General features: G+C 41.5%; 1 protein-coding gene across 1 annotated transcript in view; it reads left to right on the forward strand.

The window, feature by feature from the left end:
* Nucleotides 1-1,940: 1,940 nt before the first annotated feature.
* Nucleotides 1,941-23,847, forward strand: part of NALF1 (NALCN channel auxiliary factor 1) — a 484,558-nt gene continuing 462,651 nt past the window's right edge. Inside the window, exon 1 of the mRNA XM_072853646.1 lies at nucleotides 1,941-2,759. Within this exon, the coding sequence (XP_072709747.1) occupies nucleotides 1,941-2,759 (819 nt within the window). The remainder of the gene's footprint in view (nucleotides 2,760-23,847) is intronic.

Here is a 23,847-nt window from a genome sequence, read left to right on the forward strand (position 1 = left end):
GGGAAAAGCCACCTTTTGGGGTACATTGTGCACCTTGTTCAAGGGCCATTAGCAGTTCTAAATGGTCCCTTGCCCCAGAATGGAGAAAGCCTCTGGAACAAGGAAAGGTATGGCCTCTAAACCTTCCCCCAGTCCAATTAAAATACACGTCTTTGTTATGCTATGGCCAGATACCACACCTGATGTCTTGAGAGGAAGACCTTGTAACTCCGGGTCTTCATCCAACAGTGGTCAACCTCTAGCTGGCACCTTCTCTTGTCTTGTGCGAGATCCCAGTTTTTCTGTTGCTGTTACATTAAGGTGCGTCAGCAAGCAAGATGAAGGTAACTTAGGAGTGACCGAACAGTCTGCTTATTTAAGCAAGAGACCTTGCTGGCTGGGGCCAGAAAGTGATGGGATCTCTGCTGTGGGTCTGAGTGGAGATCATCAGGGATTCATCACCCTAGCAGGAGAGTTAAGCCTGCTCTCTCTGTCCCTCTCTCCAGGCAGTGACATCTAAAAGGTGAAACACAAAGACTGGCAGTATTTACCCAGCTCATGTGCCGGACCGTGGTTTTGCAAAACTTCTCTGGGAGGAACAGGTGGGGGTTTATGGGCATTACGCTTTCCAGCTCGCTGACTGAAATACAGGCAGCTGTGTTCAGGCATTTTACTGTGGGGCCAAAACCTGCCGGGATCCAGCACCTGAAGTTGCATATGCCATTTGCGATTTGCTATGACAAGGACAGTCACGGCGACAGACCTCTCCAGCCACCATCCTGCGTGGACATGGTGTTTCAGGGCCACAAAGGGAAGGGACCCTGAAGGAGAGCGGGCTGGAGGGTGGTACCGAGCAGTCCCTTCGGTGAGACGAGTGGAAAGAGTTGCATCGAGGAGGCCCTTTGGAGGGGCCATGTGGTCCCCAGTGCCTCTCCCACCTCCTCCTCCTCCTCCTCCTCAGGCAGGAGGAGGCAGAGTTGCTGCTGCTGCCAATGCGCCAGGATAGAGCGATCTCGGCGCGGGAGGAGATGACGCAAAAGGCAGAGCTCCCCCCAAAAAAGTGTTTCTCCAGGACGAAGATGGCGGCAACTTAGCCCAGGGGCCCAAGATGCCTGTGCCCATCGGGGGCCCCCAGCCAGGCAGTTCCGCCCCGTGCGCCCGGGGACACCGCGCCCGGCGGCAGCAGCGGCGGCAGCCGCAGCCCATTGTCACCAGCAGCGGCGGCGGCCCCGGCAGCCTCCTCCTCCTCCTCTTCCTCTTCCTCCTCCTCCTCTTCAGCATCCTCGGCAGCGCTCCGGGAGCCCTGCAGCAGCGTCTCTCCAGTTAGAGCGGAGGGGGGAGAGGAGAAAGAGGAGACGGAGACAGCGGTGCAGGCATCTGTGCCGCGGCTCGGGGCTGAGGAAGAGGAGCAGCGGCGGCGGCAGGGAGGAAGAGGAGGCGAGGAGCCCTCCCGGAGCCGTCCGTCGGCAGCGGGGGCCGCGGCATGCAGCTGTCCGGGGGCAGCGGGCTTTTCTCAGGAGGGAGATGGGGAGCTGCGATCTGACCATGCCTGGGTGAGAGGGGGAAAGGACCAGCCGCGCAGCCCCGCCACCACCAACTATCACCACTACCACCACCATCTCCTCTCCCTCCTCCTCGCTCTGCGTTATTGCTCTTATCTTCTCCACGGCGCTCCGCGTTGGATGGACTGGGGCTGCTTCGTGTGGTGAGACCAAGGCAGAGCCACCGGCGAAACCCAACAATATCTCAGAGGAAGAAAAAGAAGAACGAAAGAAGAGGGAGAAAGAGAGAGAGTGGGGGAGAGTGGAAGAGGGAGCGAGCGAGCGAGCGAGAGAAGGGAAGGAAGGGAAGGGAAGGCAGGCAAGAAAATCCCCCCAATCTTTTAAGTCAATGCATATTGTGGTGACACTGGCAAAGGAGCCCTCACGGTGGAGTCGGCCAGGGCTGTGCGTTCCCAAAATATGACCAGGGGTGCTTGGATGTGCAGTCGGCAGTATGATGACGGCTTAAAAATCTGGTTCGCACCCCGGGAGAACGAAAAACCCTTCACGGATTCAGAGAGGGCTCAGAAATGGCGACTGTCCCTGGCATCGCTCTTGTTTTTCACGGTCCTGCTCTCTGATCACTTGTGGTTCTGCGCCGAGGCCAAATTCACGGGGACCGGAGAGAAGGAGCAGCCGCCGCCCGAGAAGCCGGAGCCCGCGGAGCCGGAGCTGCTGGCGGGCATGGGGGAGCCGGCGCCCCCCGCGCCCCGGCTCCTCGCCCCCCCCTCGCCCTCCCTCCCGCCCTCCCCCGGCAGCAGCGGCGGCGGCAGCCGCGGCAGCCGCACCAACGGCACCGAGCCCCGGCACGGCAAGGCTGCTTTCCTGGGGAACTCCACCGCCAGGCCCCTGGAGACGTGCCCCCCCCCGAGCTCCTCGTCCGGGCAGTGCTTCAGCGTGGGGGACGCGGAGGCGGTGTGCCGGCGGCGGGGGGGGCCGGGGCGGCCGCGGGGCGCGGGGCAGAGCCCGGCGCCCGGCTGGGACCTGACGGATTTTTACCTTTCCTTTTGTAATTCCTACACACTTTGGGAGTTGTTCGCCGGGTTGTCCAATCCGGACACTTTGAACTGCAGTCTGGATGTGGTGCTGAGGGGGGGAGGCTCCTGCAGCCAGTGCGTCCAGGCTTACCAGCGCTACGACCAGCACGCTCAGGAGAAATACGAAGAGTTTGAGGTTATGCTCCAGAAATATTTACAGTCGGATGAGTACTCGGTGAAATCGTGTCCTGAGGATTGTAAGGTAGGAGCCCCTGCTGTGTTTCCTGTCCCTGGCTGGCGGGCTGGCGTGCCTCCCTCGTCTGTTGTGGCTGCCGTGGTCCTTGTGTTGGCTGCTTCGGTCTCTGCTCCTGGCGCCGGCGGCCGTGGTTTTTGGGGTGCAGCCGGAGCTGCGGAGGCTGTCGGCGGGGAGCCCCCGTTCGCGCATTGATAAAAGGGAGGCAGGGAGAGGGGGCAGGTTGGGAAAAAAAAAAAAGAAAAAAGAAGCGATCCTCGGTCCTCTGGGAGTGCAGCGCTGGATTTCCCCCTCCTCATGAATATGCGATTGGCTCCGGCTCGGCTGCCGGCTTCCAGCGGGCTGGGATGCGGCTTGGCGGCAGGCAGCGACAGGGGCTGCATGCCGATGAGCGGGGCCCGGGACGGCAGCCGGGGCCGGGGCCGGGGCCGGGGCCGGGGCCGCCCGACGGCGCTGCCCTGCCCGCGGGCCCTCCGGGGCGGGCCGGGGCCGGAGCCTGCAGGCCCGCGGCCAAGCCCGCGAGAGGGGCGGCGGGGCCGGGGCTCGGCCGGGCCGGGCCGGGGCGGCGGGTGGTGGCGGTGCCCGGAGGACGGGCTCCGGGTGGGTTCCGACGGGCGCTTGGCTCCGGGGGCGGCGGAGCGGGGCGGCGGAGCGGGGCGGCGGAGCGGCGAGGCTCCCGGCCGCCTCGGGAGCGGGGAGCGGGACCGTGTCTCCAGGAGCTCTGCCACAATCTGTGGAGCTGGGAGAAGCTCGAGGACGAGGGTGGATGTCATGGGCACCGCGGTGGCCCTTGGTTGGGACGCGATGGTGACAGCATTTCGATAAGCCGCGGCGGTTTTATTTGGTGCCGCCGGTGCCGGCTCAGAGAGAGCCAGAGGGTTTTCTTTTCCTTTGTTAGAAGGCAGGGTCCCACTTCGGCTCTGTGTAGTTGTTGTCTTCTCTCCGCTTTTGCACACGATTAGTTGGCCTAGCTCTCAAGACAGCAAAGGGCAGAAAAAAGTGTTGTCCTTGGCGCCTAAAATAGCTAACGGCGTGCTTTTTTCCCTGTTTGTTTGAGTATTTGTTGAGAGCCGGGCCAGGTGAATGGTTTCTGCCCTGAGCTGGATTATCTCGACTCCTGTAGCACTACGTTAACCAGTCTGAACCAAATCCTGCTTTAGCAGTGGAACACAACGGTGCATACAAGTCACCGCTCTGAACAGAAGGCCTAGCGGTACCTCTGTGCTTCCTAACTTCAGCAGGGCCTTCTGAAATCACTTCATGGTAACAGCCCATGCCTAAAGAATCCCATTCACCAGTAAGTTAGTGTAATTTGCACATATCTTTGCCGCAAAAATCAATCCACAGGCCCTCCAGAAGCTGAAATATCCTGTTATCTAATTGGATAAAGTAGGAAAGTTGCTGTATTCATTTTTTCTTGTTAAACTTGACAAAAGTAAAGTAATCTCATCGGCAATTTTGACTCCACTGTTTCTAGGTTATAAACCGTGTGTGTACACACTCATTGTATATGTGTTATGTACTCAGTTACTGATAATGTAAATGTATTTTATTTCCAGAGTGAATTGGCTAAGTAAAAAGTGTAAATTGGATAAGTAAAAGTGTATGTAAATAGATGTCTACTGCTGTAAGGACATCTTTGCCATTTCAGTACCTCTTTGACTAGAAATTGACCTACTGCTCTGTGCTGCCAAACGATCAACAACTACTTGCTTAAAGTGACTTTTTTGTGTCACAGTTTAGTTTGACTGAACTTTACCACAAAGTGTGCAGTTGCTCTACAGTATATCATGGTGTAGAAGGTGTTGAAAACGAACAGAATAGCAAATGTACACTGTATAACGGTTTTCCCTTCAGAGAGTGAATCAGGAGAAGTACTTGTCTAATGATGGGGAAAAAGCTGTTGACATTAAAATGATTGCGTGAAACATATAAATGAACTAGACAAATGCAGTGCCAATGACCTGCAGTTCTTTGGTTCCGAGTGCCAGCGGTATTGCTCTATGTTTTGAGAATTTGGCCAACCAGTCTGTGTTAAAAATGAAGGCTATTCCAGCAGGGAAAAGAAAAAAAATACCCAACAAACAAAGCCAAGGGTGCAACTTAGTGTTTTCATTCTCTTTCCGGGGAAGCTGGTGGGCGGTGCAGGCCGGCTGCGCGGGACGGCTGGGCTGGGCTGGGCTGGGCAGGGCTGGGCAGGGCTGGGCTGGGCCGGGCCGGGCCGGGCCGGGCCGGGCAGGGCAGGGCCGGGCTGGGCAGAGCAGGGCTGGGCTGGGCTGGGCCGGGCCGGGCAGGGCTTGGCTGGGCCGGGCTGGGTAGGGCTGGGCTGGGATGGGCTGGGCCGGGCCGGGCAGGGCTTGGCTGGGCTGGGCAGGGCTGGGCAGGGCTGGGCTGGGCCGGGCCGGGCCGGGCTGGGCAGGGCCGGGCCGGGCGGCGGGTCCGGCGGCCGCTGCCGGTGAGGTTGCTGTCCAAGGTGCTGCACAGGCAGCGCACGCAGCCCGCGGCCACGCTGGGGCGAAGCCGCTCTCTTCCACCTGCGTCCTGACTCGGTGCTTCTGGGTCCTTCTGGAGCCTTTTGATTCATTCTGGTGGCCGAGAGAGCCAAGCGTTTAGCAGGTCCAGCGGTTTCGGTAGCCGTGTGTATTGATGTGCTTGTACGTGGTCTACCCTGAAGTGTGTACAGGTGAAACTAGAAACTCGTGGTGAATACTTTGTGACAATTGCCGTATTTTGCTGGACTTCCTGGTGTTTTGTTCATATTTCATTTATAAAACTCAGTCAGGAAATAGGTTTTTTGTGTAAGTGAATATTAACTTTTTGAGCGTTGGACATCTAGAGAATTCTTAGCTTAAGAATCGGAATAGAAAATAACTTGGCATCTAACTATGCGTTTTAGGTACACACCATTTGATTGGTTTATGTGGTGAGCTGCTTTTTCTTTTCTTTTAAACAAAGTGCTAAAAGTACTGACTTTACTCAGTAATCATGTATGTAAGCACTGGCTTAATACAATGAAAGGCTTGTTAAACAATCTATTTCTATTTAAGACATCTTTAGTATTCTGGGAGGGCTGCTTCGTTCACAGAAAAAGAGAGCTTTTCATCCAGCTGACCAGTTATAGCCGATGACAAAATCAATAAAATGTACACTGAATAACAGTCAACCTAAAACTTGTAATCGGGTATTACTTCCTCCTTCCTCAACTATCACCATCCCCCTACCCTTGACACAGCCACTCCTCACAGTAAAGATTGAAAATCATGGGGGTTTGTCAGTCCAGCAAGTTATACCTTTCAAGAAAGGGCTATTGGTTATAAAAATAGTACATATCAAAATAGTTTTGACGTGTGAGTCTGAACCTCAGACTTTGTATTTTCATTCCTTTATCTGAAGCCGGAAGAAAATGAACCTTACTTTCAAAATATTCTTCGTTCCACTACATGTCTCCTGGTCTCTGAAGAATATTTTAAATAAATTGCTTTGTATTGCAGAAGTTTGCAGTCAGGAGTTGTTTGGGTTATCAGTTCACATTTAGCTATTCTAGATAGTGAGTTTTGGTTCCGGTTTTAATATCTGAGTATCCTCACTCATTTTTTTGAAAAGAATGCCCTCCTGTAATTAAGATCTTACTATTAAATTTCTTATTGAGTTGTATTGGGATTTTTGAAAATTTTGTAGAAAATGCTGAGAATTTTGAGTTTTAGAACATTTGGAAAATCAGTTTTTTTTTTTTATTGTACCAATGAACATGCATATGCATTTTATATTGTTAGGATGTCAGTAGACTTTGTATATTGTTTAGAAGTTCTGGATATGAGTGTTGTCTCACTATAAATCCATCTTCAACTTATTTCTTAAAAAATAACCTTGAAGTCTTATGTCTTTATGTACTGTTTTCTTGTCTTGTTAATCACATATTAGTAATGGCTAAACAATAAATATAAGTAAGACAAGTATTTGAATGTATTACATATTCAACAAGGTGACATAAATAAATTGCTGTAGCTTTAGTGAATCACTGAAGTAACCGAGTAACTGAGAATGTGGATCTACATTTCTGTTTTTCTGTTTTAAATTTAATTTAGATTTTTAAAAAAATATTGATGAAATTTTGCTTTTGCACATTATAAAGTAGTGGTTATATTTACAGAGATTGTTCTTGGCAATATCTAAAGTTTGTTGGTTTCCAGAATTTTTACATGACGTGTGACACAGGACTGTATTCAAACAATTAACAGAGAACTGTATTGGCTTGACGTTGGAAGACACAGTTCCTCATAATGACTTGTCAGCTTTCTATCAGGGGAAATACTCAAGTTCTTATTCTTAAGACAGCAGGCAATCGCTCTGTGGAATAAAAGAAAATTCTGGCTACTTCTGATTAGGAACTGGGTCAAATAACTAAGTAGGACATATAAATGTAAAGGTTTTAAATTTTTTTTTTGAGAGAGGTAGAACTTATGTCTTTGTGAAAGGTATCAGAGGCCAAGGCTTTCTTGGCAGAAGTATTTATTAATGTTTGAACAAAACATCAAGTATCATTTTTTGACACAGGTTTCTTTAACCCAGTGAAAATTGAGAGTGTTTAAAATGTGGCCTTCCTTAGTGCTAGTTAAAATATTGAAATGTGCAATTCAGGTAAGTAATATACCACCTTTTTTATGTCAACATTGCTAAAAAGCAAACTTTAGCTGACATCCTAGGTGCTCAACATGTACACACAGAATTTTTTTTTTTTTTTTTCAGGAATTAAATATCATTTAATAACTTCTGATTTGAAGTTTATGATTTTGGTATCAGAAATATGTACGAAAATAGCTGATTTATAATACTTAGCTGAAAAACATGCATATCAATAAAGGGTTTAATCATTAAACATAGATGGTATAGCTGATAGGAATATGGAGGTGGTGCTTCTGTTACTAGATACTTTTTTTTTTTAATCAAAGAGCTGTGTTCAACTACTTTTATTTGAGTAAGAGGATGACTGAAAGTTATTTAAAACAATTAAAATCACATTTGTTCTCATTTATCTGGAAATATCAAAGCTTATATGAATCATGACTTTTCCAAGAACTTTTTCCTAAACAGCATATGTAGTCTAATTAGGTTTTGATTTAAACTCTCAGTTAAGCTGGCAGAAAAGAGCAGATGAGAAATATGAAACCAAAAGCTCAAGTGATAAAAGAACCCTTCTGTTACAAAAGGTCACATAGACCAGCATCTGCTGCAAAGTTAGACATTTCAATTGCACATCTTAATCACACAATATTTATATTATATGCAAGAGTGATACCTAAGCTAATCAGAAGAAACTTGCAAATTAAACCTTCAGAAATCTGCACTGATGGTCAGCGTCTAAATACAAACGGGAAACAATAAATATTAATTACTGAACTAATGCCTTTTCCGAGTGTGTTGAAATTTAAAAACTTATTTTAAAGCTCTTTTAAAAATGAATAATATCCTGTATTAAAAAAACCATGAGACTTAAATGTATATATTTTAAGAATTTTGTTTAAAATGCTGTGGAACTAATGCAACTGTATAAATTGATGTTTGCACATGCTATTTGTTCAGTTGATTTTTTAAAGAAATAGAAGTTGAATTATTTTTCCAAACTGATTTAAGATAAATATGTGGATGAATTTAGTATAACTATTCTTGTCATAGTGCACTGGTATATTAATACAAGGAGCACCGTTGACTATGTACTAATGGACTTTGTATTTTGGCCTAAAATCCTGATTCAGCAATCTGATCAGTCTCCTGTTTTGAGCCAGATGAATGGCACTGCACTCAGGGAAGAGTATGCACATGCTTATGGGCATTCAATTGCTTAAATGCTTTGTTGGATCAGGATCAGATCACTCCTAAAAGAGCAAATTTCCCAGGGTGTTCTTTCCAGAAGTGAGTTCACCCCACCTAACTTTTTATAACTTTGCATCTAGTTGATTATCTAGGTATTCATCCTATTCATAGTGTTGATGGGTACTTCATTCCTGATTTAGGAAAAAAAGGACTGCAGAGGACTAGCACAGAGTAGTTGAAGTGGATTCTGCCCTAGTTCAGCAGCCACCGTGTAACACTTCATGGTATTAGTGACACATGGCTAGGGACCTCACGGCTCTGCCCTCAGTTTTACTCTATTCACTGGTTCTCTTTGCATCGAGCCGTACACTTCACACACACCTTGCAGAGAATGCGGTAGTCTTGCTCCTTCATTTAATGTTCTTCCAGGAAAAGTAATCAAAATGCAAATTATAGTTCTATCACTTATCCTGCCTAAAACTCATTTGGTCTATACTTAGTAATTTATCACTTCAGTCTTGCACTAAGATCCATAATGTATTTAGATCTGTGAATTGCCTAAAAGGGAAAAAGTAACTTAGAAGCTGAATTCTTAAATATTACTTTTTGGTAAGTATCACTCATAACACTCCAGAAGAGAGAAAAATTGAATAATGCATCTGACCAAAAAAAAAAAAAAAAGTAGATGTCCAGTCTGGATGTCCACATCAAATAGAAAAGTTCAGACTCTCTTTGTAGTCAGCGGAGATACATAGGTAATTCTAGAGTCTGAGTTGGTTCACAGTAAAGTGGACATTAAAATAGGTTGGATGGATTATGCCCTAAAAGTACCTAAATTCTGTTCATCGTCTCTAAAGAGCACATACTGTCATTTTATCTCAAACACCTCCACTGTGGACCTCTAAAGTAATCTTAGATGAATCCTAACAAAGTGATTTTGGTATAAAAAATAAGTTTGGGTGAAATTGTGTTCATATGCAAAATTTAACTGTGAGAAAGTTTGTAAAATCCTGCTACTTGTGCTGTCCCACACCGATCTAGTGAAATCACAAGCCTCTCTCACTTCTCTGATAACTATATTGTGTCACCAAAGAATGTGTGAGCTATGCAGTCTGCTTCTTAGGGATGAGAATAGGAGAGGGCCTTATACGACATATCTGTATTTTTATCACTTTTTTGAGACAGGGGAGGCCAAGAGTTTCTACATATTACTTGTTTTCAATTGTTATTTCTACTGAGAAACCATACAATAACAATTGTAGGTCATCTTCTTAATAGCAATTTTTGCAGGTAAATCTGCTACAGATTATTTCTCTTATTCTCCCTTCTGTCTTTACAAGGAAGGTGGGTTTTTTGGGGGGGAGGTGTCTATGTATGTGAGAGGTCCTATACATTACACTGGGTTTAATTTTCTTCCCTTAGACCAAATCAGAGGGAACTCCCAAGCCTACCCAATCTCTCTCACTCAAGAGGCATATATTCTTAGACGTTTATGCCACTTTACTAAAATAACCATACTGTACTTTTCTATGTACTTTTCACTGTACTTTTCTCTTGTCAGAACTGTAGAGCAAACATCGCTAAGTGAGAGAGTGTGATACTTTGGTTTACTTTACAGCATCAATCAGTTAGATGAATACAAATTTAGTGAGGCACTAGAGACATATTCTGGCTCGTAGAGGCACTATATTAATTTGAAGATATGTTAAAATAAAGACCAGATTTATTTTTGGATTTCTGATCTGACCTTGTTTGCAAACTTATGAAAGATGTAGATTGCTCCTTTAGAACATGCACATTGAAGACCTATATCCAACAAGCTCCCAGTCCACAATGACAAAGAGAACAGGGCATGACGTAAGCAGCTTTGAGGTGAAGTTGATCAACACTTGATATTCTCCCACCCTTCATCTCATCTCTTTCGTCCAAATGGATGGACATGTCTCGAAGTCTGTGTTTGAAATAACATTGTCCTAAAGCCTTTATGGGAGAACCTGATAAGACCCTTTGAAGCACTGGTCGAATGCAACCAAACTGTTGGGATGAATGGTGAATTATAAAAGTTGAACTGATAAACTTCAGCAGTTCTATATTAATATCTTGGTCCTTTGACGTGTCCTGGAAATCGTGATGGGAATGTTTACCTTTCATACAGATTGATGTTGAGAGATCATTCAGAGACGTCATTATTAGAAGACAACTTGCTGATTAAAAACAGTAGCAAAGACGATCTGAAGTTACCAACAAACAATATGTTTGGGTGCAGGTTTGTAGAAATTCTGCAGTGATGTGGAAGTCATTGAAAGTGAATATATGACAGTGGAATATATGACAGGAAGATATGACAGTGGCATTTTTATGTTTTTTTTTTTTTAATGTTATAATTTAGGCAAGTTTCTTAGTCAAGCCATTATATTTTCAAATTTATCCATTATAAAATTTGAAAAAGAAAAAAAAAAGTAATTATATTATTTTTGTATTTTAGAATGTGCAATATATTGTAGTTTTCAGGAGATATTTTCCAGGGAGCAAATATGATATCTAGAATGCTTTTTAAATGCACGTTTAGCTCTTGCTGATCCTCTGCATGTTAGATTAGATGTTGCCTTCAATTTGCCTGAACGCTGATGTAAATGATATCTTGGGCCTGTCAACACACTTCATCTCTGTAAAACATCATAATGAAGTATCTTTATTACATTTTTAAGATATTAGCAATCCAGGACCAGAGGACATGCTTTATTAAAGGGAAGAGGAAAAGATGGACTGTATGTGATATTTAGAAAAATAGTTTTTTCTCATTTTATTCATTCTTTTAGGAGAATAAAAGAGTTTCCAGAGTTTGTTGATTGATGATTTGCTGATCATTGCTCTACATTGGTTAGCTTGCTCTCTGTATTTGAGGGGTTACACTCTCAGGTTCTTCTCAGAAAGATGAATTTTGTATGAGATGTATTCATTTAGATAAATACTTGGATTTAAAGATCTATTAAGGAAGAATTTGAGCAACCTTTAAATACTTTAAAATGTATATTAAAAGTTCATTACATATCTTGCAGTTTTCTGTGTGTAGTAATAGACAACCAAATATAAGACCATAAATATAAACATTTATTCATGTATACATATTCTTCATGGGGAACAGTATACCAGACAGCAAATCTTTTGCTGGTGTGGAAAGTTTATTCTTAACTCATATTAGGTAATAGTTGATTTATTATGCTCATGGTTCAAGAAAAAAAATATATTTTTTAATTAGTATAACTTCATCATTTAGAGGGGTATCTTTATTGTTAGAGGTAAAGTTACGTTTTCAAAGGCACTAAAATGATCTCTGCTGAGACAAATTTTTGTGTTTGTATATGTGCACACTGGATTAAAAAACAGACCTTCTTTAAAATAAAGCCCAGCTTGTAGAAGGACAGCAAAAAAATAGCAAATAAACAATAAAAATATTTTAAAGCTATTTTTATTGTGGAATAAACAATGCAAGTATATATTTTTAGAAAATTTACTTACAAAGATCACATGCAGATTTCCCGTGAGTACTCTTAACATTGCCTTCACATATGATCTTAGTTGAAACTGGATTTCCGTATAGAATAGCTTTAGGATAATAAGGACATTTTATTTATGCATGGTTGCAAGTAAAAATGCTTGTGTATTCAAAGACTTATAACTGACTTTTAAAAGAAGATCACTTTGTGGTGAAATCTGGTATAGCACATCTCAGTTTAAATGTAAATTATTTTTAAAATATGAGAAAACTGTATCTTCGAGTTTCACTATGTAATATCAAAATGATAAAAATAAAATTACGTATGCCAGTCATAATCTGTTTTATTAAAAACAGCTACAAATAATCCAAAATCTGTGCTTTGGTAAAGACTAAAACCTCTGGAAATTTTCAGGAGAAGTATTACTGTAATAGCTATTTAGAAGACCGATCATTAGTAAATTCCTTAAGCAAGTTTCTGGTGGTTTTCCAGTGGGATGTGTCTGTACTAATTCCAGCCATGTCAAAGTCAGGCAAATAGTGTAATCAATGGAGAAAGATCCATGTTGTCAGAGCCTAAGTCATTGACCTTTTTATTATTAAGTAAAGTATTCCAAATGCATCTGTTTTGGAATATTGCGGATTTTATACCCCTGTAAGTACAAAAACATCCTTTCATGCTTTTCCTTTCACACTGTTTGAGCTGTTAATATGGCTTTAAAGTGAGACTGGGCAGTTTTGATAAGAAGGAAGTTTTGATAAGAAGGGAACAAGTACGGGAAGTGCCCAGTGACCTGCTCATGGGGATGCCCAGAACGTGCTGCCAGGAACACGGAGGCTCTGCCCCTTTGGCTACGCAGCTGGAGCAGGGCCAGGGCAGAGGATATATGGGGATTAGATTCCATTGGCTTGAGGGAAGCAAAACAAAAATATAGGCAAGGTCCCCTGGGATGGCTTTTAGAATTCTTCATGCATTCAGAGATGAGAGAGATTAATTTCCCGTCCCATGCTGCTGTGGAGTTAAAGTCTTCCTGTAAATATTTCTACACAGAACCTGCCAGAGCTTGGACCAGTATTATGAAGAAGTAGGAGTTTCTGAACAAGGTACATTTGAAATATTGGCCAAATTATCTTAAAAGCAGAATTAATTTTTTTTATTTTTATTTTTTTTTCTTCTATGCTTTCTGATATAACAGTCCTTGGGGAAATGACCCCTATTATAGGCTAAGTTTAGCTAACAAGATATAGTGTATCACTGGAGTTCAGGAAATGAGGCTTGCTGTTTTATATCTCAATTCAGTTAGAAGTGCATTATGGTTTATTTTGTCTCTATTTAAATCTTATAAATGTTAAAGCTGAATCTTATAAATATACATTTTTTGCAACCTCACTATATTAATGAAATTAAATTATTACTGTAAAGATAGCTTTTCAAAGTTTAGCAGCTGAGATTGATTCTGGGGACGTGACTTGAGTAAATGTACTGCAAGCCAATCTCTGTATGACAGATGTGAATTTAAAATATTGTTTTATTTTCATTTGTAAATATAGACCAATTTTCTTTAATCAGGAATCTACAATGACATAAACCAGGAATAACTCCATTGAAATAAATGGCTTTATTTAAATGTAATACTGTTTTGAGGGCAGAAGGAGGCACATGGTATACTTTAAAACTCAAATGTATGAAATCAAAGGGACAGATTTGACTCAGACTGATTTGCTTTACAAACCTTGCTACAAAAAGCAATATGCAGAGTGCTTTAAATGCTCATTTCCTTGTCTTTGACTGACGTTACTAATTTGTTATTGTTGTCAGATTAATGTCTTTTTCTCCCTTTTCTTTGTTGTTGTACTTGGTCTTGATCCCATTCTCTTATTCTATTGATTTTTCAGGCACACTGTAGAAAAATATTATGAGCTTAACTTGTTCTGCTATCCAGGGGGGAAAACCTGGAAGACAACAAAGCAGAATTAATTTGCCTTTTCCAGCCAAGAGTGTAGGTCATCTGCCAGGGTTAAGAGAAGAGATGCTGATCAGTGGTATTGCAAGTTTAAATCCAGAGAAGCTGCTTTGATTGCTGTAAAGACACTCTGTATTTACACTGGTATAAATACAGTTAGAATTTAAGCATAAGTTGAAGAATTGATCAGGTAATGGAAGTTTTGCTCTGTGGTACATTTCAACACTCGCAAAAAAGGTAGTAATTTTAACAATGACTCATCTTAAATAAAAATTACAGGTATTATACACACATATGTATGTATATATGCGTGATATATATATATATGTATATGTGTTACAGGAGGTGCAGCAAGGAAATTATTGAAGTAGGATCAAGCATCTTGGAGATGCTAGGACAGTCCTGAAGTAGAGTCCTATGGAAATCTTTGAAATGTCCTGGATTCTTTAAAATTAAGAAGTCGTTTAGGAAGCACAGAAAAATGTAACCATTGTTTCTAAATGGTCTTTTCCTTTTTGCAGTCACTGATTTGTTTGTTTTCTGACTGATCTGGAAATGTAAATTACTTAGAGTATTTTTTTTCTTTTGTCAAAACTTCAGAAAGACCCCACAGTAAATGTGGAATACACAAGCATCAATTGCTAATGTCATATGTGCACTAGCCCTGTTTTACATTGGTCTTCGCAACTCCTTTGTAGAGACCCTCTGTGTGTTTGGACTGAAATTTGGATCGCTGGTTGGAACAAAACCACCTAAAACTCCATGTACCTCTGCTACCTAATATTAATAGATTATGGAAGAAGTTACCTTAAATGTTCTATTTGCTCAATTGGAATATTTTAGATTATTTTTGTTTCTGCTTTTTTATTTGCACATTACATAACCAGGTTTTCTGTTCGTTTATGTGGGTTTTTTTAAGACCAGGATCTTTTGATTGCTGTGATTATCTGGGAGATCAGGTTTTTGTTACTATTGTATCATCTGAGTTTTATATTTTTTCTGGGATATTTTAAAGGGCAGAATTATGTTAGCTTGTGCAATATAAGCATGAATTTCAGTGACTTCCCAAATATATTTAAACCTTTTTTGCAGTTTCTTGTCTACTTGTGGCTGTTTCTTTTCGATCACTGGAGAAACATTCTGCCTTAAATTTTGGTATGAATGTAAATATTTATAGTATGATGTTTTTCTCATAGTTTTTAATACAGGCCTGATTTGAAGAAAGCTGGTATTTGGGATGGAAGAGATGTTTTCTCCTTTTATAGTTTAGATCTGCAAGAGGAGGAGATGATATGTTTTGCAGCTTGCAGGAAATATTTACATCTCAGAATTTTACCAAAATCATGACTGGCAGGGAAGATCAGGAGACTCACAGGGAGGAATAAGAGATCCGTGAATATCAGTAAGCTTTTTTTGGGTTACTCTAAATTTGTGGTCCTGTATACAGGATAGAAAATGGAACTTGAAGTATCTATGAGTAAAGAGATGTTTCAAATCATTTGGTTATATGTTTGAAAGAGAAGCAAAAGACCTGAAAGTGTTTTGGGTTTTTTCCTGCAAGTAATGGTACTATTGGGGAGCTCAGATATTACAGTAATTCAGCGATGCAGAGGCCCCATAACATGCAGTGCGCGATGAGGTGTACCTGTTATATTCCTCAAAGGGCTGGTCCTGCTTCAAATTGTCTTCTTCACTTTCTGTCTTAGTAGTGTTAAAATGCAACTATTTATTTCTTACAGAGCCTGTACATACTTGGGCAGGCAGCTCACAAATCTCAAGTGCTTGAACTGTGTACAGGCAACTGCCCTGAGGCTCTGTCTCCATTAGCATTTTAGTTCAGGTCAGGGGTGTGCTTCTGAAACAAATCTCCCACTCAGTCCCACTCCCACTCTTACTGCATCTGGATTCACCTCACGAGCGATCTGGGAGCACACAAACTGGATTGCTTTCCGCTGAAAGTAAAGGCGAAGAAGTGCCCCAGAAGCACATCCGATGTGCTGCAGGCACTAAGGGACATCAAGTCTGTAGGACTAGGCTTAGCCCAGGGCGAAACCTATGAAACACGTACAATGTGGATGCCAGGCTCTCAGCACCGTTTCAGTCTACAGGGTGTTTCTACAGAGCCACGCTCCTTGTTAATATTCACGTCGACATAGGTAAAGAGGCTGAAATTCAACCCTCACCTGGAGATAATTCCCAAAGTAACTCAGCAATGTCTTCAGGACTGCAGCTCAAGGCCCTGAGCTGGAGCTCTGAAATGATTCACCGCACCTGGCTGTATATAATCATGGCACTAGTGATCATCTATTATTCTTTTTTTTCTTTTTTTTTTTTTTTAGTTTTTTTTCCCTCCATCTTCTGCTGGCATGCCTATGGAGGTGATGGACAGCATGGTGCAGATTTTTGCTCTCTGCCTTCCCTGCAGCTGCCAAGCCTCTGTGCAGCAGAACCACTGCAGCTCTGCTGCGTTTCGGGCTCTCTGGGCTGCCTCTCCCCTCTCTGTGGCATTCACAGCACCTTCCCAGCACACGGACATAAGGCTGAACAGACCTGTCAGTGCCTCTTTATGGCAACTCTTGTGTTTTTCGTTTCAGAATGGTGCAAAAATATCTAAGCTGTCCTGAAAATGAAAAATTTATGTGGGGAGGTAGGGAAATGGGCAGGAATGGAACAAGTCTGACCTTCCTTCATAAAATACTGCCCTCCCTATCTTCTAACTTATTTTCTTGTTTCCTACTAGAAGAAAAAAAGATTATGGGGCAGTGTTCAGTCTGGATTTTAGGTAACCACTGAACTGATAACCAGATACGTGGGAAAGCCTAAGTAACTGATTTTCTTTTTTAATTATTTCATTTTCTATATACCTTTGAAGAGTTTATTTGCTTTGGATTTTTCAGCATTGAGGACAAAACTGTATCTATGGTATGGATTGATACTATTTTTCTTCACAGAGTAAAGCTTTTTTCTTTGAAAGATTAAAAAAGTACTGTGTAGTTCTTCAGGAAATATAACACTAGAAGAATATTGCCTTGCCGATAGAATATTTGTTGTTAGTATGGGGAACTACTACCTTTCCAGTTTTTATTTTTTAGCCATTTTTATTGCAATACTCCCAGTAATTACTGGTGGACATAGCTTTTGAACCCTGAAAATTCATGCCATGTATTGAGTTGTTTTTAAGTAAGGTTACTGCACTTCTGGGAAGAAAATTAGTTCTTCTAGAGGTCACCATCAACCCTGTTCCAATAGTAACAATGTTCCTGTAGTTCTGTGGGGCTTAATGTTTTTAGCCTTCGGTAGCCACCAGGAAGCTTTCTTACCTTTTCCCTGACTCAAAACTCCAGCGGGTCTAAAAAGAGGCAAGAAAAGTGATTCACTGGCCTAGAAAAAATAGATAAAGAAATCATTTGCTGAAATAGTATCGGTGTGTGTGATTGATTGAAACATCAGGGGGAGGCCTGCAGGTGATCAGCACTTACTTCACCACCAGATGCTACTGAGCTGACCAGGAACTGCAAGGGAGACCAAACAGCAGAGGCAGGGCATTGTCCTGCGGGGGGAAAGCAGTCAGCATGGCAGGTAGCCAGAATTGCAGAGGTTTAACTTAGGTCATCGTAAGAGTAGATAGACAACATATTCGTATAAGGCTTCAATTGGATGTATCTCAGATTATACTTACGTTGCTTTATCCTGAAGCCTGAAGGAGCCGATACTGAAGAATCAGAAAACTGAAGAGAGTGTATTTTTGGTAAGTAGGATATAGGAACTGACATACTACGCTGCTCAGTGATCTGCTTGGTGTCATGTCCTATCTCTGGGGATAAGCTCGGGAGGTAAAACGAACACTACACCAGACACTTAGAACATCGTTTGCTAGTTTGCAAAGTTTCTTCTTAGCTCATATTAGCCAGTAGTCAATTTCTCATGCCTATGATTCAAGAAAATACTTTTCCATATACTTTTCTATTAGTATAATTTCATACATGAAGGGGTATCTTATTGTTAGAGATAAATTTCATTTTCAAAGACACTTAGAATGGTATTCAAAATCCTAATTTTCTCTAAATGTGTGGCAAAACCACCAAAATTTCATCAAAATTTGGTTCTTGCTATGTTTCATACATTAGTTCTGTTGGTTCTTCGTAATAATTAAGATAGGGTTTCTGTTCCTATAGTTCTTACTGAGTTTTTTGTATAGCTCCTATAGGATATTTTTTTTTCTGATATCTAGTGGCAAATTGTTGGATGAAAGTGGAGACTAGGGTAGAAGGAGAGGATTATATTTATGTAAACTATATTAAAGTGATATAGCCAAACTAGTAATCAAACCCAGAAAAAAAATATAATTTTGAATATATTGAAATATCTTTCAATATATTTCAAGTGGAGGGGCTTGCTGCTTATATGCCCCTTGCACATACAGTTTTGGGGACGTATTAATGGCTACTGACTGGCGAAGGCATTTAAATGCAGTTTCTTGTATGACATTTTGTTTGTGTATTGGCAGGAATGAAGAACGTCTGTACATCTGCTGTAATACAAGAGTGTCTCTGCAGCTGCGACACATTACAGTGTAGGCTTTTACCTATGATTCTTGGCAAAAAGGACTCGTGCAACAAGTCCTCATGCATTAAGCTTTCACTATTAGCAGTTTCTCACGTTACTGTTTACCTACTTTAACACTCTAAAGGACATTGGTACACAGCACGCTTTGCTATGATGCAGTCAGTGTTGTGCTTAACACAACATTTCCAATTCATGCCCACCAGTAGCAAAGATGACAATTTAAAATATCTTTTAGGAAATAGCTATTTTTTTCCTTTATTGTTCACCTCTACCTAGCCATTTCTCTTTTCCCCTCCTCAAGCTCTCTACCAAACTAACCTCTGCTGATATGTTTGACTGTGGACCTTTGATATAGTAATATGCTGTACTAAGAAGTACCATTTTCTGAAAGGGGAAATGAAAGATGAGTATCCATGATAGCAGAGCTGCAACTGAAAAGTGTACTTTATAGTAAATAGAAGTTGGGATAAGAATAAACTTTGTGCCCGTGAGACAGAAGAGGGTAACTGCAAGATGTAGCTTGACTTTTCATTTATTGTTTGTGTTGGTTTAATTCTGGCTTGCTGTACAGAACAGAACGCTTTACTGTGAAGAATTTTTGTGTATAAAACCATAGAAAAACCAAAGTCCTTCATTAAAACGGTGTTACCTTTGGGCTTGGTGACATCAAATATGGAGTTCCATCCGTTTGGTTTAAACGAAGAATAAAAAATATTTGTCTGTTTTAAATATGCAATTTTCAGTTTTGCTGAATTATTCATTTGTCTTATGAAGAGAGATAAGTAATTATATAATTTACTTTATTTGTGATTTGCCTTTACTTATTCCTGATGTCTTTTTAGCCTCTTCCTTTAGAGGTGTCAGGCTTCTCCCTTAAATAAATAAAACTTAGCCTTTGTACTCTCTATACCATTATTTTTCTTTTCATCTCTTTCTCAACAATGTCTTTATTTTAGATTGTAGTTGGCCCCAGAGGAGTGTTTTCACTGACCCATGCCTATCAAGAGGGTTTTCCCTCCCTTTCAGTGGTCATACCATGTTTTTAATTCTAGATGAAGTATTTCATATGGTTCTTTCCAGTGTGCATCTATTAGGCTTGGCAGTGCTGGATTCCATCTGCCATTGTTTCCCCTTGCACTGAGCTCTTTTAAGTGACCCAAAAGCTCCTTGGCCTGCCTTGGCCTTGATTAATCTAAGGCATGTTGTGTCACTTGTAAACATTTCCATCTTATTGTTAGTCCCATTTCCAGATGATTAATAAATAGATTAAACACTCTCATCCCTAGCAAAGAACCTGGGGGCACCCTGCTGTTAACCTTTAGCTACTTGGAGCAGTGACCATTAATAAATGTATTCTGCTTTTGTATTCTGCTTTTTGTAGTTGATTTCTAATCAATGACAAAGCTTTACTTCTCACCCTGTGATTACTTAGTTTCTCTAATAGCCTTTTGTGGGAAGCATTCTCAAAGGCTCTTTGAAAGTCCAGAAAACTTATATCAGCCAGTTCTCTCTTATCTGCTATTTATTAACATGCCAAAAGAGTTCTAATAGGTTAAGGAGACGTACAAGGCATCAAGGCTTCTAACTTTAATCCAGATATTTAACACTTATTTTTAACTGGTACCTCAGCTAGTGTATTTATTACCGCAGTAATATGTGTGTGGAGCTGTTTGAATTCTTCCTCGGTTTCTCTCAGTAGTTACATGAAGATGGCTGCTCTCCTGCGTGGTTCAGTATATAAACTGATTTCAGTGTGAGACTGCATAATTGCGGATTTCCTTTGGTTAGTCTTAAATTGCTTTGGGACCCTTGAATAAACAGCATCCCATTCCTGGGATACATCATTGATCTTTTATGTATTGATTTGTTCCAGCCATTCCTCTTATGATATCTGAATCGGCAAAAGCTCCTTATCTTTACTTGAAAAGGCTAGTATCTCCTCAGTGCTCTCCGAGACAAAAAATGATGTAAAAAGTGATTTGCTTTCTCTTCTATATTATTATTTTGTCCAGTTTCTCCTTTAACTTCTTGGGAGGGTAATCATGATCTCTCTTGCAAGAGCCATATTTTTTATACCTCGTTACTCCATATATTCTCATTTAGCCATCCCACTTCCCTATTAAAACGTGCCTGTCACCATTTATGTGTCTCGAAGGCCGTAAGTGTTCTGTGCCAGGTACACCGGCAAATCCACAAATAGCTTCTATGTTGCAGTCCCTAAAGTAACCAGGATATTCCTTGGTCAAAGACCTGATTGGGTTAAAGTCTTAGTTAGTTAGTTAGTTATTTAAACTCTGTACCACTTGGAAGGGAGAGTAACACGTTTGTCTCAAAGAAAGGGTGCAGAAGTGGAGCCATGTGTCCTGGGTCATGCAACAGGGTCATAGCTTGAAAGGGAATAACAGGGTAAACTTACATTCTGATGAGAAATACAGGACAAAAGAGAATCCTGGAAGTTTTTACTGAGATACTGAGATACTGTTTCCAAGTAGCCTTTTTTCCAAGTCTCTTCCTGCCTGGACGTGTTGCAGCATCTATGCACACACTTACCTCATTTTCTGAGGTGCTGTTTTTTAAAGCCACTGTAATATGTATGGTTTCTGCACCTATTCCTTTAGAGAAACAAACAGCATTTTTTTTTTTAAACCCTCCCCACCCAAAAAAAAGGCCAGACTGGGGGATGCCATTTTCCATCATTTGTGTAACTGCCTAGTAGCTAGAGAACTCAGTTAAGCTGTAGGGAATTTGCTGGTGTATGTTCAGTGTCCTCCACAGCTTGAAGATATTCAGTCAGTTGAACACAGTGAAGCAGTAGGAATAGCATCAAGTGGTAGTTGATGGGTTTTGGATAAGAATTATTTAGCAATAAGTTGTTCTGTCTTCAAATTTTTTTTTTTTCCCCTCCATATTTCCAAATTTGCAGTTAGATTCTGCTGGGAACTATTTTTAGTATTTTGATAAAAAATCTTCAGTCACATCTGTTGAATTATTTTTGATCACGTATGTTTCAGATAGCTCTTTCGCCTCATACAAAATTCTTCTGCTGCTGCTGCACAAGACCCCTCATCCTCTGAGCAAAGAAAGGTGCTCTTATGCTACAAGAAGTGTGAAGTAACTACTCAAACTCTCTTAGCTTTCCCATTAATGATTTTAGGCTTCAGACAGAGCCATAGTGGAACGGCTAGTCTGTTTGAAGTAATTCTCATCTGAGCATACCTACCTCAAGGTATGCACTCCAGGGAATGTTTTAAACCATTAAAAGTTACAAGGTTTGAAACTTTACCAAAGTTATATATATTCAGCAAAAGACCCAGAGGAACTTTTGCCTCAGTAATAGCTTCTTCTGGGTCTTCCAGCATACACAAGGGCCTATTACAAATATCAAAATATGCTCAGTGGGTACAGGGTACATCTCATTTCCCTCTAGGGATGTTTTACAGTGATGGAAATAGTATCCCTTCTCTATTCTACTCTCAGAAGCATCCAAGTACGAAGTACTTAGGAGGACACTCTCAGGAAACAGTGTCCAAGGGAAATTAAGAGAAATGACCTGGCTTTCAGAGGCGCTAAGCACTCATATCCTGAGTTAGGATACAAATTAGGATCTAATTTCTGTCACGTGAAAAAAGTTAACACCGGAAGAAGTGCTTTTTAATGCACACAAGACAGAACAATGTACTTGGTAGGAAATAATGTAGTCCTTTTTGAATACAGATGACTGAAGCAGAATATGAAATATTTATTCAGAATTTTTGATGTTTGTCACTGATAATTCTAGATACTTCTCTAAGATCTTACTGCCATGATAAAGAATAAAGTAGTCTATAGTAGCATTAAGATGTTTTTTGTTGTGGGGGTTGGTGTTTTTTTGACGTACAAGGCAAATAGATGAAGACAACCTACAGGAAAATCGTTGTCTTTACTACAAGTGGCTAATCTAAAGATGTTGCTGATACAGTAAACTTAACATTCACAGCCAGGTGCAATGCTTACCTCTCTTTACATGAGAAAGAACACGCTGTGTATGTTCTTTCTGGCAGGAGATGAGGTCTCTAGATGGAAGAGAAATCCAGACAGTGGGGCATGCAGATCCCTTAACATGGACCTGAGCTGCTTGACTGACTTAGTGGTAGGAATTTTGTGCTTGTAAACAACTCACTTCAAGTTGACATCATATCAAGTTTTGCATTCTGTTTGGATGTGATCAGTCGTACACACAGGGGCTACGGGTTTTGTGATAAAGTATTTCTGCTTTCTGTTTAGCTAGCAAAAGTCAACCAGTGGGCAGCTGCAGAGGTATTATAATAAAAAGTTTATTTCATTTGATTTGCCTTCCTCGTTCAGCGACATACTAAAAGAAGTTCTTGCACTCACTGTGTAAAATAGTAACAGTAGAAACCATTTGGAGAAATCCTTCCTTACACATGACTTTTCAAAGACCTACTGAAGGTCAAAAGCTTTATCACACAGTTTTCCTTCTCATGAGCAAGTTCTATATTGTTTTCTTCCTTTCCATAATGAGAAAAATATCCACTTACCATCTACCTAGTTATGCTGTGTCAATGAAAACTCTCTTACCCAAACGTCTTCCAAAAGGCTATCACAGAGGAGGTGAGCCCAAATGTTTGAGGTAATATTTTGGTCAATAGAAACCTCTCTTCTAAAATGCCCCCGCAAAGGCCGTTTTCTTCTTCTTCTTCTAATAGTCACCACCATGAGAAGAATGATCGCTTGCCTCTACTACTCTCCTCTTGCAGAAGCTCATTGTTCAAAGACTGAGGGAGCATATACACCATATATAGAGAGCGAGGACACTTTCCATACTGCTGGCTTTTGAAACAGGTGCAGTGCTAGCTGCTTCCTTCTAGGTGACACCCTGTGGCCATGGCTTAAAATAATCCCTTGTGGTTTCCCGCCATAAAAACTGATATATTTTGCTCTGTCCATCCTGGCTGTAAGATGTTTCCATGCACAAGATGTTCCTGTGTGCTGGCAGTCACTAGCAGTTGAAGCAGTTCCTTGAGATCATTGGCAACACAAATAAAATAGCAGCAGCTCATAGTTTTGCTGGTGGCTGGCATTAAGATCAAGCTCCAAAAGACAGCATTTTGAATGAGTGTTGGAGAAAAGGCTTAACTCACTTTTTGAGCAGAATAACTGCTTTCTGTACATAGTACCTACTTTTCTAAGTTCTTTTCCACTAAATCAACACAGCTAGCGTTAAAAGCATAAGATAAGCTCCCTGTGTCCAGAAGGGAAA

Source organism: Ciconia boyciana, chromosome 1, assembly GCF_034638445.1.
Source record: "Ciconia boyciana chromosome 1, ASM3463844v1, whole genome shotgun sequence".
Taxonomy (NCBI): domain Eukaryota; kingdom Metazoa; phylum Chordata; class Aves; order Ciconiiformes; family Ciconiidae; genus Ciconia; species Ciconia boyciana.